The sequence below is a fragment of the Cajanus cajan genome, chromosome 1 (assembly GCF_000230855.2).
Source record: "Cajanus cajan strain Asha chromosome 1, NIPB_CcT2T_4, whole genome shotgun sequence".
NCBI classification, from domain to species: Eukaryota; Viridiplantae; Streptophyta; class Magnoliopsida; order Fabales; family Fabaceae; genus Cajanus; species Cajanus cajan.
In genome coordinates, this window is record NC_138517.1 from 21,705,101 (window position 1) to 21,724,768 (window position 19,668).

The following is a 19,668-nucleotide window of genomic DNA, read 5'->3' on the forward strand; positions in this document are numbered from 1 at the left end:
CAAGCTTGGCATGACTTGTGGATAAAAGCCCAAATGAAATCAGTGCAAGGGGCATCCCCCTCTAATGGAGTAATGAAAAATGATCACAAATGCTGCAAAGACAAAGGCCCGGCAGGAAACCCACTAAGGGGGTTGCGCAAAAGTTAGGGCAAGATCTGCTAGGCAACCCACAATTAACAAGGGTAGTCTAGGCAAAAATAAGGATCAAAAGAAAATGTCCGCTAGGGAACACATCTCAAGTAACCTAGGCAAAAGTTAGGACAAAGCAGCATCCCGAGTTGAAAACTAAAAGGCGGCTCGATAAGATCATTTAATCAATATGCAATCCCAAGTCATCGCTTAACTTTGAAGGAAATAATAAGCTAACGCGAAAAATGATTTCCTCACTTTGAATGTGCTTGTTCATCAGCCTAAACCACTAGCCTACCTCGGCCAGCCATTCTTCTATAAACCATTTTTGAAAAAAATCCTTTCTACCAAAACTTTTACAAAATATATATATATATATATATATATATATATATATATATATATATATCCTCTTCCTCTCTTTCCTCTTGACCTATATGGCATTAAGATAAATTTGAGAGATACACGGAGTATGCACAGTGAACACTCATAAGGAGAAGATGGAGGTGTCCTAGAATAGAGTCTAGGTACACCTAATCTAAGGGCTAATATATCATATTTGGTACGAGCGAGAGGGCTGAACTACACAAATCTCAAGTTCAAAAAAGCAACACTAAATTCGACACAGCTAAAAGGCTAACAATCCATGTCATTGATCAATGCGCATAGATTAATTTCTTGAAAGAAAAATCAATATGCATTTAAGCATTAGCATAGAGGCATCATTGCATAGCATGCATAGGGCACAAGTGTGCACAAAAGGGTATAACTTCACTTTACAAAAAAATAAAAATAAAATAATATAATAAAAAAAATCCAATCCATTCCTGTCTTGCATTTTCATGTGCATCCATGCATCCATACTCACCATGGGGCATCCACAACCATCCATCAACAATCAACAATTAATCATCCATGAATCAAAAGGACTCCGCAACAAGCGCCTGGAGAGGCATCACAATACTCATGTAGCAGGGGCAACACTGGAATCCCTGCTAGCCATCCACTTCTCTGCCTACCAACACAGGGGCACATCAAACATCTCCTACCCATCCACCTAGGGGCAGTCTTTCATCCCACAACACTAACAAGAAAAGCCAAGAAAGGGAAACACAAATTCCAATTGACAGCATCTGAACAAACGACAAAAGCAGCCCAAATTAGAGGCATCACGACACACCTCCTGCCCAACATCCTTGGGGCAATATCTACCAAAATTCAAGCAAGCCAATGAGGGCACCGATAGTTTCCTCAAAATACAACAAAGGTCTGGAGAGACTGTACTCGCATCCGAATACGGTATACGACAAAGCCGTGAGGGAAAGGTCTGGAGAGACTGTACTCGCATCCCAATCCGGTATACGACAAAGCCGTGAGGGAAAGGTTTGGAGAGATTGTACTCGCCTCCTAATTCGGTATACGACAAAGCCGTGAGGGAAAGATCTGGAGAGACTGTACTCGCATCCCAATCTGGTATACGACAAAGCCGTGAGGGAAAGGTCTGGAGAGACTATACTCGCATCCCAATCCGGTATACGACAAAGCCGTGAGGGAAAGGTCTGGAGAGACTGTACTCGCATCCCAATCCGGTATACGACAAAGCCGTGAGGGAAAGGTCTGGAGAGAGTGTACTCACCTCCTAATTCGGTATACGACAAAGCCGTGAAGGAAAGGTCTAGAGAGACTGTACTCGCATCCCAATCCGGTATACGACAAAGTCGTGAGGGAAAGGTCTGGAGAGACTGTACTCGCATCCCAATCCGGTATATGACAAAGCCGTGAGGGAAAGGTATGGAGAGACTGTACTCGCATCCCAATCCGGTATACGACAAAGCCGTGAGGGAAAGGCCTAGAGAGACTGTACTCGCATCCCAATCCGGTATACGACAAATCCGTGAGGGAAAGGTCTGGAGAGACTGTACTCGCATCCCAATCCGGTATACAACAAAGCCGTGAGGGAAAGGTCTGGAGAGACTGTACTCGCATCCCAATTCGGTATACGACAAAGCCGTGAGGGAAAGGTCTGGAGAGACTGTAGTCATCTCCCAATCCGGTATACGACAAAGCCGTGAGGGAAGCTGAGCTACGAAAATACTCCCTCTTCAACAAGCTACAAATAAAAGAACGCACTATCACAAGAGACGCAATGGAGCATCTACTTGAAGATCGAAGATCAGGTGTACAGTTTGTTAGCCTTGTTACCCAATAGAGTATGCAACCAACACTCAACTACTCTAAAGGGCGAGGACACGAGCAAATACACCTATCCAAGAGAAGGAACGTAGAAGCTCCAACACTAAAGAGACGAGGAGGAGACCCGGACGAAATGTCTACGTCTTTACTTGCCTTTGGAAAAGCAACACATAGCTACTCCAAAGGACAAGTAAAGAGGGGTAGCTGTAGACACCCAATTTCGTCCGGGGGGCACACAAACAAAGAAATGGACCTCCATTACGAAGGGAAGGGGCTTCCGAAGTAGGCAAACAACAAGACAAGACATTAGAAGGCCTAAAGGCCAAATAAGGTGGTTTCAGTAGCCCGGAACGGGCCGTTCCAAAATCGGAACGGGTTGTTCCAAAAACTCAGAACGGGCCGTTCCACAATCGGAACGGGCCGTTCTGAACCCCGGAACGGGCCGTTCCAACGTAACTAAAATCAACTAAATATTTTGGGTGGAACGGGCCGTTCCAATACCAGAACGGGCCGTTCCAAACAAGGCAAATATGGAACGGGCCATTCTGGAAAAGGAAAATTTGTGTTACTTTCTACTCTGGAACAGGTCGTTCCATTTTCAGAACGGGCCGTTCCAGGGTATGAAATTTACACATAATAATTGGGCCAGAACGGGTCGTTCTGAAACCGGAACAGGCCGTTCTGGCCCACTGTTGATCCCTATAAATTGAAGTCTTGGGCACAGTTCTCGGGGCGGCCAGAGAAATTTCGAATAAGACTCCTTTGAGCACGAAAATTCTCTATCTCTCTCCCTTCTATTATATTTTTTGAGATTTGTGTCGCATCTCTATATTCTCTCTCCCTCCTATTGTATTTCTTGAGATTTGTGAGGCATTTTGTAGTGTGAAAGGTTGCCATAAAGCACCTTCTCCATATTTGAAGATTCAATAGAGCTCGTTCAAGAGGTATTTCTGCTAATTTTCTTCTCTCTCTTTTATTTCTTATTTTTAATAAATATTATTTATAATAAACGTAATGTAGATATTTTAGGGTTAATCGCTTAATTTATATTTTAAGCATGTAAATAAATATTAATAAAGGGGATTTAATATTTAATTTATTAATTCTTATCATATTAACTTCATCATAGGGTACCGATTGAGGGCGTTGTAGGGGTGCTTAATACCTTCCCTACACGTAACCGACTCCCGAACCCAATTCTGGTTATCAAGGCCATTATTGGATCTTTAAAAACCTTTTCTTTTTCCAATGTTTTGAGTAAAATATTGGTGGCGACTCCATGAACCTATTTTCAAAACCATTAATTAAGGATTAGTCTGGTGTCCGGGCATTCCTTAATTAATGAGACTTTTTAAAAGGATGTCTAAAGCTTATGTCGCGAGATCGAAAATTTTCGGGTTGCGACAATTATATATCTCAAAATGTATTACATATATATCCTAAAAATCCCCCCTTTAAGTTTTGTGGGTTAAATTTGAAAACCTCTCCCACACAAGTTTTATGCGTGAAACTTGGAAACCCCTCCTCACAATTTTTTTAGGCAAAAAACTTGGAAACCCTCCTTCATATGACATTTTGTCTCATTTAAGGTGGTAAGGTCCTTTACAGGCCAGGTGATTTTTCTCATATCAACAACTTGTATTTATTGACCTAACATCCTAATCTTAAAAAAAGGAAACAAATCTCTAAAATAAATACAATATTTTTAATTCTAAACAATATCCTAAAGACAAATAATATATGTTTATACGAGAATAATATCTTAGAGATTTGAAATTGAAAACTTGAATTATTTTCCCCATAGTTCGCCCCAAAACCAAACCGTACTAGGAAAAAGTACTTGCTCTGATATCATTTGTAACACCCATCAAAATTGACATCCTAGTGGCTCCACTCCTTGGTACTTCACATGGTGACACTTCACACAATTTCTCATTGGTAAAAATCCTTCACCAGTTAAAACCCTCTATGCATAGCCCACTTTAAGAAGTTTGGTTGCCTTTAGAATTAACAAATGTCCCCCAAATTAACATAAGACTTTTCAGCATTCTTTGTCCTCATTCACACGCTTTCTAAGAAACTTTCTAGAAGGTCACCCATATCTAAATCACTCCAAGTCAAATATGCTTAATTGTGGAGTTCTTAAGTGATGAGTTATCAAAAACCAAATGCGTTTTATTGGTATAGGTAGTACAAATTAATTTTTTTTGTCATCTCCAACTACACAATCTCACACTTATACAACTATTTGGATTTCTTTCATTTTGGTGTGACTAGGCTACTATAAATATGATATGATCCATTGAAAGAAAATTAACCAATCATTTCTAACAAATGCATCATCGATGAATCATGAAATTAGAACCGTAATTCAAAATGAAAAATAAAGAATATTAAATAAGAAAGGCATGAATAGACCCCACTATCCAATAGATTGATGAGTCGAAGAAGATTTTCCACAAAGGCAATTCCCTTTGATAAGAACCAAGAGAAAATTTGTCTCTAAGAGATGAAAATCTCATTCACTTAACTTCCAAAAATTCCTTACATGTAATAGGGAAGCCTACTGTTTTTGGAGATTTTCGTTTGTAGGTTCTTTTTATTCGAACTAGCACGATTTCAATTTAGGCGTGTGTGTGGCATGATAGGTTCGAAGACTTTTAGTGGTAAATCGTACAAGCAACAAATAGAGTTAATTGATTAGTGTGTTTTTTTAGCATAACAGAATATCTATGCTAATCATACAATCAATCACATGCACATGAATGTTGATATGAATCGAATAAACGACATGTATATTGACTACAGAAATCATATCCTTCATTTGATGATAACAGAATTACAATTCGTAAGGATAACGAAACAGATTCAGAAGACTACACTACACTACACTAAACTATGCTACGCCACACTATGCTAAAAAGGAAAAAAAATGGTGGTCGAGAAATCGTACCAAGCCTTCTTGTGCACGTGAGCCATATGCGCAGGCGAAGAATGCGTGTGAGGTGTTGTGAGTGTGAGATTTCTGACCCTTTGCTACGAGCATGGGTCGTCAATTTATAGAGATTTGGGGAAAAATAACTGTATATGATGTGCCCCAAATGCGTAAGCGCTCTAAACCTCCACATCATGGCTCATTTTTGGGCACGTCTTTTGATAACTTCTGGAACCGCTTATAACTTCCCCAAACCGTTTTGCAGTCTTGACACTTATCCCTCGATTTACTTCAACCTCTCTTAATCGTGTCTCCCCTAAGTTCTTCATTCTGAGAGGTTACGAAATATGCTCATGTATGTCCGAATCCTTGGGATTTCGAGTGACCTACAAAATGTATACTTGAGTGTTTCCTGATTCTTCTTGTACTTTGAGAGGTTGCGAAGCTGTGAGGCCTTTACGTGAGTAGCAGCTTCAAGTTTCAAGGCTTTCGAGTGTTTCACGAAAAGTGTCTTCGCATATCTCTTGATTCTCCATGGGCTTCGTATGTCTCCACTTCAGGAACTTCTTTGCTATTTTTCGATCACCTAAGATTTCAAGAACCCCTGCATTCTGAGTATCTCCGAATTCCCTTTTTTGGTACTAACAGATGCCCCCTGGAAAACATTTGTTTCGAGGTAGCCGAGAAAGAATGTTTTCCAATGCTCTGATTTTCCTTCTCTGATACGACCCTAGAGCATTGTTCTCTTCGTGAAAATTAAATGCCCTTGATAGAATTAATTCCAAATCTTCCATTTTCGTCCCTGCTGCAATAGATTTGGCGGCACTGATTTCGCTTTCCCAGGATAGGTTAACACATTTTTTCAAATTTTTGTCCGTTAGTGAATATTTTCAGTTACCAAAATTTTGAATCCCATTTTTGAATTTCATAACGGGCTTTTACTGCGCTTTGGTCCGTCTTGCTCTCTATATAACATTTCACCTTATCCTCTTGGGTCATTTTCTACTGTTTCTTCGTTCATCTTCTTTCACCTTCAATTTCTTCCCTTTCTTTTCGTTCTCATGGCAACTTCAGCTACGTCCGCGTCTACGGCTACCCCTGTGACCTCAACGGTTTCTCCTTCAGCGCAACTTACTCATTCCGTACCTTTGTTGGTGGAGAATGCGACTATGTCCACCTTGAGCGATGGAGATACCCCATTTGTTCCTATCCCTGGCATGGAGGAGGCCAGTCTCAAAGTTTTCCAATCACAGGTACTCCTTCCTTTTTCACTTTCTGATGGGTCGATGCATGATTTTTTAGGCCCCTATTCGAATCCGAGTAAGAAGAAAACCCAAAATGATTTGCTTCCGGAAGATGACTCCACTCTCCCTTTCGTTTACTCTCCTACCATCGACCTTTCCTTTTTTCGGATACTACCAAGATATTTCGGGCTTTTCCTCCCCCCAAGGATAAACACATTCAATGGTTGGAGCGTGTTGAGAACTCAATGCACTCTGAATGGAAGGAGGCTGGAATATTTTATTTTGTTCAGTTGTCAAAGTATGACCTGAACATCTTTGATCCCTAGATGTTACTATCTGCTATTTTCTTTTGGAACAGGGAGACTCGTGCCTTCAAATTTCCTTGTGGCTTTGTCTTCCCTACTCTTTTGGATATCGTTGCTATTACGGGGTTGAAGCCCTTAGGGGACCGCTATCTCCCTGATGCTCTCGAAGAAGAGATTTTGATGAAAGACACTTCGATCTTCTAGGATAAAAAGACATATTATGCCTTTGTCAGTGCACACCATGGCGAAGAAGGTACTCCTATCACTGACTCTGAGAACATTGCCTTTTTGCTCTATTGGTTATCTGCTTGCGTCTTTTGTACCCCTTCTCTTCAAGTTCCCAAGTACTACTACACACTTGCCCAGGCTTTGCATCTTAAGAAAAAGGTTTGCTTAAGTAAGTTGTTACTTGCCTCTTTTTATGCTTGCCTTGACGAGGCCTCGAAAAGTTTATTTCAAGAAACTGGCCCTCGAAACTTCACGAGGCCACTCTGGCTCTTGCAATTATGGCTTAATGCCACTACTAGAAAAATTAAAATTAGAGAGGGAACAAATCCGTCACTAATTTTGATAAAATCCGTCACAAATCAATTAGTGACGGAATTTGTGACGGAAATGATTCCGTCACAAAATTTGGCGTCACAAAATATTTAGTGACGGATTATTTTTTCCGTCACAATTAGTGACGGAATTAAGGCATCACAAACAGTATAATTTCCGTCACTAATTTCTAATAATAAATGTTTAGAAATTAATAAAAATCCGTCGCAATTTGTGAGGGATTAAATCCCTCGCAATTTGTGAGGGATTAAATCCGTCACAAACTGTGATGACTTTAATTAAGTAGAATCCGTCACAATTTGTGACGGATTTAATCCCTCGCAGTTTGTGAGGGATTAAATCCCTCACAAATTGTGAGGGATTAAATCCGTCACAATTTGCGACGGATTTAACTGGGATGAATCCCTCACTAACTGTTGATGACTAAATTTGAGGGAACCATTTGTTTTTAAGAGTCTGGTAATCGATTACCTATACATGTAATCGATTACCAGACAATGAAAATCATATGTTTGATATTTACTTATTAAAAGGTTCTCTGGTAATCGATTACCCATTATTGTAATCGATTACCAGAGACTATTATTGAAACAATTTCAATCAAAACAAAAATATCAAGTCTTTTTTATGAAAATGCATGATATCATTTAAAATGAAGATAAAAGAACAATACAAACATCAAGAGGAGTTCCCAAGTTTAATGATGTGCTTAATCGGCAAGACAACACATGAAAAATAATGAATGACCTCTATCAGTGTAACTATGACAATTGTAGACCCCTAAAATTGTCCGGGTCGGAAATAAAGCTTGAAGACTCTCGAAGACTGAAGGAAGATCAGCCAGAAGGACTTCCAGAAGGCCCAAGGAGGGTTCTCTATAGGTCTAGAGGTCTTAGGATAGCTAAAATAAGAAAAGTGGGAGGAATGAAGCCCAATACGGCCTCCCAGAGGTTCAGTACGGCCGTATTGAACATTTTGAACTTCAATACGGCCGCACTGAACTCAATACGGCCGTATTGAAGTTTCTGAACTTCAATACGGCTGCATTGAATTCAATACGGCTGCACTGAACTTCAATACGGCTGCACTGAACTTCAATACGGCCGTATTGAGGTTTTTTGAACTTCAATACGGCCGTATTGAATTCAATACGGCCGTATTGTAGTTCAAAATTTCAATGTTGACCGTATTGACCCCCAGAGACCGTATTGAGCCTTTTCCCTATAAATATGACGTCAATGGGACGTCATTTCACACTTTTACACTAAGTTTTAACCCTCTTCTTGAGTATTCTGGGTTTTTTTGAGCAGTGCTCTGCCTAGAAATCACTCGGAGAGTTGATCCGACGAAGTTTTTGAGTTCTGAGCATTTTGCTTGAGTCTCAAACTAAGTCGAAGGGAAATCCATCGGATTTCCAAGTCAAAAATTATTTTTTAGGAGGGAGCGAGCGGTCTTGTAGAGGGAGGGAACGCCAAAACGCTTCCCAATTTCTGTCAAGATATATAAGAAAGCACGCTTCAAAGGTTTATATCTTTAAAGTCCCTTCTTTTACCGCTTTCTGTGTGTACATATTTAGACTGTCATCATGTAGATAGTTAATTTATAATTGCTTAGAATAAATAGGGGTAATTTAGTAATTTTGCACTATTATTTTTAAAATAATCTGTCATAGGGAACCCGAAAGGGGCGCTGTGGGGTGCTAACACCTTCCCCACGCGTAACCGACTCCCTTACCCGACTCTGGTTGTCATGGCCGAAGTCGATTTTTGAATCGATTGCCTTAAACTTCTTTTTCCAATGTTTTGAGTAAAACATTGGTGGCGACTCCACGAACCCTTCCTTTTTATGAAAACCGCTAATCCATGGAGGGTCCCGCTTGGGATTAACATGGATTGGTGAGCCTTTTAATAAAATTGCTCGTTTGACAAGGTCTCAGTTTGAGAATAAGTCATTCTAGCAATCCATATTTTCAAACAAATAAAAGAGTCCAACCATCATTCGCGAATGCCGAAAGCCCGTTTCGGGCCGGTGGCGACAGATGGCGACTCCACTGGGGAAGCCTCGAGAGTCAGTCCCATTTAGTGACAGATTATTTTTAACAAATAATAGTTAAAATTACTTCATTACCCCTTTGCTTGTATAATAACATGTTTTACCTATTTGGCTTTAATAACTGTTGTATGTTTAAATTCTCGCAATTGTTTGAAATATAAATTGCACACAAACCTTTGCACACAACAGTTCCCTCTATACCCGGGGGCATGAGTGGTAAGCCATAGGGAGTGGATGTTAGTACGGCCGGTTGTCGAATGGGTCTATAGGTGCCCGTAGACCGTTGTCGGAAAGCATCACTCAAGGTGATAACCATGAACTCGAGTCCGACAGTGCGTTGGAGCTTTCCATCGGCTTACGACGAGAGGAATTGGGTCCCTATAATGGGGGCACCTTGGGGGCCTCAAACCGGTGAGAACAGTTAGAACCACCTTGAATATGCACTTTTCTGCAGGATACCCCTACCTCGTGATTCGCTCGTGACTGTTCGTGGATGAGTGAATTGTTTGTGCATTGATTATGTGAAATTGTTTGAGCATACATTGCACCTTTTAAACATACAACATTCCTTTTTAAAATAAGAATAAATAGGAATAAGAATCTTCCATTGCATGGTGTTAACATCTACCTTCATCACATTCATGTAGGTAGTTTCCCTTTTCACCCAAAAAAATACAAAAAACAAAATACCCAAAAAAAGAAAAAAAGGGTTATTTATCCAAACCAAGCAATATCATGCATCATCTTAGGGACATCCTAAAAACATGATAATGCTTAGTTGAATAAACACAATGCATGCATATTCATCGTCATCATCTCATATCATGCATTCTTATCAAAGATCATGGAGGGATCTAGATTTACATTTCATACATCCCTCCCAATAAATCATTAATAAACATTAATAAAAAGAAAGAAATAATCGATGCGTATGTTCAAGATGGATCGTACGCCATTTGTTATTAAGTGTAAGCCAACAACCGCGCCAAGCGAGCGCACATCAACTCCGTTGTTGGTAATCAAGACGAATAAAGGGGAAGGTCCAACACCATTAAGGATCACTGCTCCAAGACCTTTCCCCTACGAATCAAATAAGGTTGTGCCGTGGATATACGACATCCATTCTTCTGCCGACAGCGATATCTCCAACATCGCTGGACTTGGGGGCATGACTAGGAGTGGCAGGATCTACACTCCCGAAGATCTGCACGATAAAGCCCCCAAGAATAAAGAAAAAGAAGAAAAGAAAACCGAGGAAAAAGAATCCGAGGAGGAGACAGACGAGCTGTTAAAATATATCCGACAGAGCGAGTACTCCATCGTGGATCAACTTCATAAAGACGCCAGCAAAGATCACTCTGTTGTCGTTGATCCTATGCTCCGAACCGCATCGACAAGCTCTGTTGAAAGTCTTGAACGAGCCATATGTGTCGCACACTATCTCCCAAGACAAGTTTGAGGGGATTGTTAGTCACATCACGGCTAGTGATCACCTCACCTTCACCGATGAAGAAATCCCCGCTGGGGGACCGAATCATAACAAGCCCTTGCACATCTCTGTAAAGTGCAAGGAGTATCACATCGCTAAAGTCTTGGTAGATAATGGATCTTCCTTGAATGTGATGCCAAAAAGAACGCTCAAGCAATTGGCAATCAAGGGAGTCCAAATGCGCCCGAGCAACATGATCGTTCGAGCCTTCGATGGTTCTAAAAGAGAAGTGGTGGGAGAGATCAATCTTCCAATCCAAATTGGACCCACTATCTTTAATGTCGAATTCCAAGTGATGGACATTACTCCCGCATACAGCTGTCTCCTCGGCCGACCTTGGATTCATGATGCGAAAGCTGTACCTTCTACGCTCCACCAGAAAGTCAAATTCATTGTGGGTGACAAGCTGGTGACTGTACAAGTTGAAGATGATATACTCATCAGTAAGCCATCCACCATACCTTACGTGGATGCAGCGGAGGAAGCTTTAGAAACCGCCTTCCAAGCATTAGAAATCGCCAATGTCGAAACGTTTCCCCGAGAAATGAAGAAGGTAGCCTCCATGCTCACCAAGAATGGATACTTGCCAGGACAAGGACTTGGCAAGGATTCCCAAGGAATTCCCGAGCTACCCATCATCAAGGATAATCCGGGGAAAACAAGGGTTAGGATACAACCCTGTTAAAGATCAAAGAACGAAGAGGAATCAAGATCCTTCTCGACGTTCTTTAAGCCAGATCTTTAGGAAGGTCGGTTCACAAGCGTCAAGGCCGGTCGTCGTCATCAAGTGTTCTCCTCCTTCCGATAGGGATGTGTAAACCTGATGACTATTAGAGATTACTCCTCGGGGACAGCCCGACCCCCGAGCCTCGATAGGGCACATGTTTCCACTATGATTATAATAAAATCATTCTTCATTATTTCTTATTGCTTCTTTTTTTTGCTTGCAATAAAATTCTAAACCACATTATTTAACCCTGTTTGAATGAACATAAGTGAGGTTAAAATCGTCTTAATAATCAATAAACCCACATCATTTTGTGTGGAAATGTGCACGACAACTTGGAGCACCTTTCCTTGGCCTCAATAAGTGCCGTCATGGATAAAAAGAAATCCATTCAGGACAGAAATCCTAAAAATAAAAAAAGCTCGGCAGGAAACCCAAAAAAGGGGACTGCGCAAAAATAAGAGCAAAAGACCCGCTAGGAATCCCACAAAAGGGTGACCTGGGCAAAAATTAGGGTTACAAAATAAAAAACAAAAACAAAAGCCCGCTAAAACTCCACAAATGGGTGTTTTAGGCAAAAGTTAGGGCAATCGAAGAAACAGAATAAATCCATGATGGTACCACCAACTGAATTCAACGAAGGGGCTCAAGAAAAGCTATCCAAGTTATCAAATCACAAATGTTAATAACCAAGACGTGCTTAACTTCATAAGTGTTTAATCAAACAAGCCTAAACACTTAAGCCTACCATTGGCCAAGCCATTCTTACAAAATCCATTTTTCAAAAAATAAATAATCCCTTCTAAAACACAAACTTTTGAAAATATATCCTTTCCTTCTTTTCTCTCTTGTCCCAAATGATTTTTGAATAATCTAGTGGAAACATGGAGATATAGTAGTCAATAGGAGGGTTGACACATCTTCTAAAGGAAAGGAAAATCATTTGGTTGATGACACCAAATCTCAATATAACATGCATCATTCCTCGGTTACAGAAATCGGCAGCACACAGCCCGTCTAGAGGAATGGCAAAAATCCAAACAGAGAAACGCATCGGTTAATTCTTTTGAAAAGTGAATCAAATAGAATTAAGTGCATCATACTGCATACATGCATACAGATGATAGGTGTAATGGAAGATCACTTATTCTCTGTTTATTGAAAAAAAAACAACAAAAAAAAACAACAAAAAAAAAAAAACAACAAAAAAAATATATATAAACTTCAGAAAAACAATACGCCCGTATCATGTTCAGTATGCCCGTACCAAAATTAGGGTTATGAACAAATTTTCAATTTAATACGGGCATACTGAAATGAATAACGGCCGTATTGGCAATAACAGAAATCCTCCCTCACATCAATGACAAAATTCCTCCAAGAAGAAGAGGATAGGGGGAGCCATTCATTTTTTCCAAAAATAAAATAATTAAACTTGCATTTTGTGCATCGCGCACATTAATTGCACATTCAAAGACCTCATCATGAGGCAATTGCATAAAATAGAAAAAATAGAAAATTGCTTGTGTATGACAGCAGTCAACAAAAGCCGAAAACGAAAAAAGGCAAGGATACAAACAATACTCCTCAGTTTGTACATAATGATTGAGCCTGGAGAGGCTTGCTGAAAAAATACTTCCTCAGAATAATTAAGCCTGGAGAGGCTTGCAGAAACAATACTCTCTCACCATACAGAATAACTGAGCCTGGAGAGGCTCGCCGAAATAATACTCTCAGAATAACTGAGCCTGGAGAGGCTTGCCGAAATAATACTCTCTCAGAATAATTGAGCCTGGAGAGGCTCGCCGAAATAATACTCTCACAGAATAATTGAGCCTGGAGAGGCTCGCCGAAATAATACTCTCTTAGAATAACTGAGCCTGAAGAGGCTTGCCAAAATAATACTCCTCAGAGACATTTCTGTACAGAAAAAGCCAAAACCAACAAAAAAGGCAAAAATACAGAAAAGGCCAAAATCAACAAAAAATACAGAAAAAGCCGAAATCAACAAAAAAGGCAAAAACACAGAAAAAGCCAAAATCAACAAAAAAGGCAAAAATACAGAAAAAGCCAAAATCAACAAAAAGGCAAAATACAGAAAATCCAACAAATTATACAGAATAACCGAGCCTAGAGAGGCTTGCCGAAATAATACTCTCGCAGAATAACTGAGCCTGGAGAGGCTTGCCGAAACAATACTCCCACAGAATAACTGAGCCTGGAGAGGCTTGCCGAAATAATACTCCCACAGAATAATTGAGCCTGGAGAGGCTTGCTGAAAAAATACTCCCACAAAATAATTGAGCCTGGAGAGGCTTGCCGAAACAATACTCATGCAGAATACTTGAGCCTGGAGAGGCTTGCCAAAATAATACTCTCACAAAATAATTGAGCCTGGAGAGGCTTGCTGAAATAATACTCCCACAGAATAATTGAGCCTGGAGAGGCTTGCCGAAATAATACTCTCCAAAAGACGTCTCAGCTCGCATTCTTGGGCTGAACAAAAAACCAATTCATCATACAGAATAATTGAGCCTGGAGAGGCTTGCCGAAATAATACTCGTATAAGAATAATTGAGCCTGGAGAGGCTCGCCGAAATAATACTCCCCAGAGATATCTCAGCTTCCACTCACGGGCCAAATTCCCCAGTGAAAGCTATCAAAGCGAGATCAGCAAAATTCCCCAACGGAAGCATGATCCAAACAAAATATCCAAGTTAAAGGACTTAGACTTCCTCAGTGGAAGATAGCTTTCCAACTCAAACGAAGAGTGAAGCTAAGCCTGAAGAGGCTTTCTAAATAATACTCTGGGATACATAAGAACTTCAAATCCCCAGTCGCCTACACAGAGGCATTCCTACAAAAAGAGAAAAAATCAAAAGATCAATAATCATTCCCCAAGTGGAATCCGGCTGTTAGCCAAACATCAAACATCAAGATGATTTGCCTAACAGAAGAGGTCAATCAAAAAAATCAACATCCAGAATCCCCAGCGGATAACAGCCTACACAGAGGCAGCAAAAATCAGAAAATCAAAAAGAGTCACCCGAATAAAGATAACCGGGATACTCCACCACCGTCAAAAGGACGTCAGCCAATCATAAGGCACCGCTCATCTCAGAAAGAGCATCTTCGTGTCTACAACCCAAGGAAACAGAAATTCCTCAATGGGCACCAACTACGCAATGGAAAGTTGGGACACAAGAACCTATGAGTAACTGCACATCCCCTAGATGGATCCCTGCGTTATCCAGCCCTCAGTGGCACAAAAATCAAAAACAATCGTCGAAGCAGCATCGTGGACTGTGGAGACAAAATCATCACAAATCCCTGGAGAGGAAAAACTCACGCTACCCCGAGGTTGTCAAGAACACGGAGGTATGCAACTACCACGAGGTTGTCAAGAACACGTTGGTATACCCTGGAGAGGGAAAACTCACGCTACCCCGAGGTTGTCAAGAACACGGAGGTATGCAACTACCACGAGGTTGTCAAGAACACGTTGGTATACCCTGGAGAGGGAAAACTCACGCTACCCCGAGGTTGTCAAGAACACGGAGGTATGCAACTACCACGAGGTTGTCAAGAACACGTTGGTATACCCTGGAGAGGGAAAACTCACGCTACCCCGAGGTTGTCAAGAACACGGAGGTATGCAACTACCACGAGGTTGTCAAGAACACGTTGGTATAGCCTGGAGAGGGAAAACTCGCGCTACCCCGAGGTTGTCAAGAACACGGAGGTATGCAACTACCACGAGGTTGTCAAGAACACGTTGGTATACCCTGGAGAGGGAAAACTCACGCTACCCCGAGGTTGTCAAGAACACGGAGGTATGCATGAGCCTGGAGAGGCGACGACTAATACTCACCCTGGAGAGGGCAAACTCAACCTGGAGAGGCTACTCAATAATTTTCCACCGGAAGACGCTACAAGTCAGAAGGTTGGCACATCACCCGGACAATTGGGTCAACTCCTTTACTTGTCAGCCGGTACACCAAAAGGCCGTCCGACTAAGTAAAGGGGGGGCAGCTGTAGACCCCTAAAATTGTCCGGGTCGGAAATAAAGCTTGAAGACTCTCGAAGACTGAAGGAAGATCAGCCAGAAGGACTTCCAGAAGGCCCAAGGAGGGTTCTCTATAGGTCTAGAGGTCTTAGGATAGCTAAAATAAGAAAAGTGGGAGGAATGAAGCCCAATACGGCCTCCCAGAGGTTCAGTACGGCCGTATTGAACATTTTGAACTTCAATACGGCCGCACTGAACTCAATACGGTCGTATTGAAGTTTCTGAACTTCAATACGGCTGCATTGAATTCAATACGGCTGCACTGAACTTCAATACGGCTGCACTGAACTTCAATACGGCCGTATTGAGGTTTTTTGAACTTCAATACGGCCGTATTGAATTCAATACGGCCGTATTGTAGTTCAAAATTTCAATGTTGACCGTATTGACCCCCAGAGACCGTATTGAGCCTTTTCCCTATAAATATGACGTCAATGGGACGTCATTTCACACTTTTACACTAAGTTTTAACCCTCTTCTTGAGTATTCTGGGTTTTTTTGAGCAGTGCTCTACCTAGAAATCAGTCGGAGAGTTGATCCGACGAAGTTTTTGAGTTCTGAGCATTTTGCTTGAGTCTCAAACTAAGTCGAAGGGAAATCCATCGGATTTCCAAGTCAAAAATTATTTTTTAGGAGGGAGCGAGCGGTCTTGTAGAGGGAGGGAATGCCAAAACGCTTCCCAATTTCTGTCAAGATATATAAGAAAGCACGCTTCAAAGGTTTATATCTTTAAAGTCCCTTCTTTTACCGCTTTCTGTGTGTACATATTTAGACTGTCATCATGTAGATAGTTAATTTATAATTGCTTAGAATAAATAGGGGTAATTTAGTAATTTTGCACTATTATTTTTAAAATAATCTGTCATAGGGAACCCGAAAGGGGCGCTGTGGGGTGCTAACACCTTCCCCACGCGTAACCGACTCCCTTACCCGACTCTGGTTGTCATGGCCGAAGTCGATTTTTGAATCGATTGCCTTAAACTTCTTTTTCCAATGTTTTGAGTAAAACATTGGTGGCGACTCCACGAACCCTTCCTTTTTATGAAAACCGCTAATCCATGGAGGGTCCCGCTTGGGATTAACATGGATTGGTGAGCCTTTTAATAAAATTGCTCGTTTGACAAGGTCTCAGTTTGAGAATAAGTCATTCTAGCAATCCATATTTTCAAACAAATAAAAGAGTCCAACCATCCTTCGCGAATGCCGAAAGCCCGTTTCGGGCCGGTGGCGACAACAATAAAGCTTCATTGGAGTATATCCATAGCCATGATATTTTTCATCATTTAGAGATCAAAATCCACAAGGCACAGATTTAGGCAAAGAAACCCCTTCAAACAATACACATGAAGCAACCTAATTTTACTAAGCTAGATTGCTTATATAGTGATGACCTTATACCTATCTACCAAACATACAATTAATAGAGGCAACATGTTCCAAATCAAATCATACAAAAATTCAAATACAGGGGAAAAAATTCTTAAAATTGATTACCTTTTTTTCCCGGCCTAACAAGCCTCAAGACCACCTCAGTAGCAGTATTTGCAGTAGCAATAACATCAGTTGCCCTTCCTGTGACAGGACCTTCCTGAAGAACATGAGTGTGAGCCACAGTCGCGATGAAACCATTTATATGACAAGCCAAATCACTACAAACAACCAAAGAAACTACCATCAACTTCCCAGTAATAGAGAAAAACACAAATTTCATTCCCCCATCACTCATAACAAAATTCCTACTAAGAAAAAAAAAAACCATGCTCAAAAATCTTACATTTTCAATATATCACCTTCTTCCAACACTGTCTCGTCACTGGCTAGTGGAGAGAAATGGCAGACCACATTGTTTACAGATAAGCAAGTTGGGAAAGTAACACCTCTCTCAATCTTCCTCTTCACGTTCTTGTACACATTTCTAGTTTGTTTGTACACACACATAAAACAAACTCTATAAACTATAATCCAAAAATATTAAAAATAAATAAATAAACAAAACAGCAATTCTGTATGCATATATGAACATGTATGTTAAAAAAGTATCACAATTCACAAATAATGCTCCTTCATATATAAATAATAAAACCTTACTCTCTAATATAGGAATCGTGTATGTTTACAGACATTCACAATTATTTTCTCTTGCTTGCCATGGTTTTTTGGGTGACAGGGGAGATCTTGGTGATGATGGTTGGTCTTCGAAGATTAAAGGACCCGGTTCACTATCTTGGCCATGGAGCAGAATGAAAAACATCAAAAAATCAACTGAAGTCGTCAAACAGTTTATAACAGAGCAGGATATTATAAAGGATTTCAAACCTTTCCACTACAATCACCAAAATAACTAGTGCAGCAAAATAAAAAGGGCAGCTGAATGGCTCAATCCCAAAATAACTAGTGCAGAACAAAATAAAAAGGGCAGCTGAATGGCTCAATCCCAAAATAACTAGTGCAGCAACCAACATCCAAAAAAACAGAATATAGAATGTTTTTTCAAGACAACATAACTGCTTTATATTTTCTCTTAACTGCTAATATTTTCTCTTCTATTTTTGCTCAATATGTGACATATAAATAGTCCAAATTCCAAAGTAAAAATTATGTCAAGACAATCTTAAGCACTACTACTATTAGTAATTAAGCAACACTAGATAGGCAATAAAAGAATTGACAAATTAATCAATTAACACCAGTGTCACATATAGCATATATTGGTGCAATTCAGTTTTCACATGCTGTCATATTTTGTGGTTATTGGTTATTGGTTTTCTCAATTTGTGGTTATTAGGATCAGTTGCTGCAATGCTATTGGACCAAATCAGATTTTAACACTCTATTAAGACTACTGTTGTTGTTGTGGCAACTACAAACTTAATATGCTAATACAACATATATATGTATGATAGAGTAAAAATGTAATAAAGCAAACTAGTGAAGTAGAGGTATAAGGGTCCTCTCTCAACTTAAGAAAATGCCTCAGCTTATAATTGAAGGAAAATAACATTTAGGATTATTTATAGTTGAACAAACCAGATGGAGACATGTAATGTGGGGCGTCAAGATAAGCTTGGGCAGCTTCGTGCTTGCTTTCCAACTACAACAACATGATTCATCACATCGCGTGGAGAGAATCAAATCAAAGAAGGCCAAAAATGAAACTGATTAGTTAGTTACCTTCAAATGGCAATTGGCTAATTTGATGTAGGTGGATCCTGCTTTGTCCCCTGAAAACATGCACGATGCATTCCGTTAATTAATAAATAAATAATAAAATAAAATATAATAAAATAATCAAGCATCTACTATTAAAAACATTTTGTATGAAGAAAACAACAGCCGCATGCAATTATAGAATCACAAATATACAAAGAAAATGAAAGAATCTAAAAGCACAACAAAGAGTAAATTTATTTAAAAGACAACAAAAACGTGTCATTATTTATCACAATTGTAGAACTTACAGCACTGGACAATGACTTCCATTTCTTTCCTCCAGCTTTCTCAACCTTCAAACAAACCATAAACCGTAACAAATAGTCTTACTCTTACATCAATATCAAATTAACTAACAACAAAAACAACAATAGTCACACCTTTGATATCATCTCCACCCTTAACAAGCCTAGCCTTCTTCTCTAACTCCCCCACCAACCCCTGCACACTTTTATCAATCCCTCTCTTGAGAGAGACAGGGTTAGCCCCAAAAGTCACACTTAGAAGCCCGAGATTAATTATCTCACGTGCAAGAACCGAGGCCGTGGTCGTCCCATCACTCGTAGAGCCTTCCTCAAGATGCGGCTTATGTTGGTGATGGGAAGGTACCTGTCTTGCTCGTAGACATTGGAGCGAGGGTTGTGGTTGCCGTTCTCGTGGCTGTCGCAGCCAGGGCTGGCAAGACCCTCCGCCATGCTCGCTGGAACCCTAATTTGAGAAAGGGAAAAAGGGAAAACATGAGGCGAAACCCTAGAGA

At 40.3% G+C, this 19,668-nt stretch overlaps 1 protein-coding gene across 20 annotated transcripts in view; it reads right to left on the reverse strand.

Moving 5' to 3' along the window:
• Positions 1-19,668, reverse strand: part of LOC145958902 (ERBB-3 BINDING PROTEIN 1-like) — a 43,383-nt gene that overhangs the window by 23,074 nt on the left and 641 nt on the right. For 4 of the 20 annotated variants that reach the window (XR_014434453.1, XM_083076513.1, XM_083076510.1 and 1 more), the window contains exons 2-8: positions 19,292-19,619; positions 19,160-19,204; positions 18,873-18,922; positions 18,729-18,792; positions 17,790-17,920; positions 17,476-17,616; positions 17,196-17,350 (exon numbers count right to left, since the gene is read on the reverse strand). Coding sequence is in view for 6 of the 20 variants with exons in the window: in XM_083076513.1 (XP_082932639.1) it covers positions 17,196-17,350; positions 17,476-17,616; positions 17,790-17,824 (331 nt within the window). In the remaining 14 variants the exon portion in view is untranslated. Of the gene's footprint in view, positions 1-10,588; positions 13,556-13,639; positions 14,493-17,195; positions 17,351-17,475; positions 17,617-17,789; positions 17,925-18,728; positions 18,793-18,872; positions 18,923-19,159; positions 19,205-19,291; positions 19,620-19,668 lie in introns of those variants that run through there. The other 16 variants (XR_014434455.1, XR_014434456.1, XR_014434448.1 and 13 more) reach the window with 14 other exon arrangements.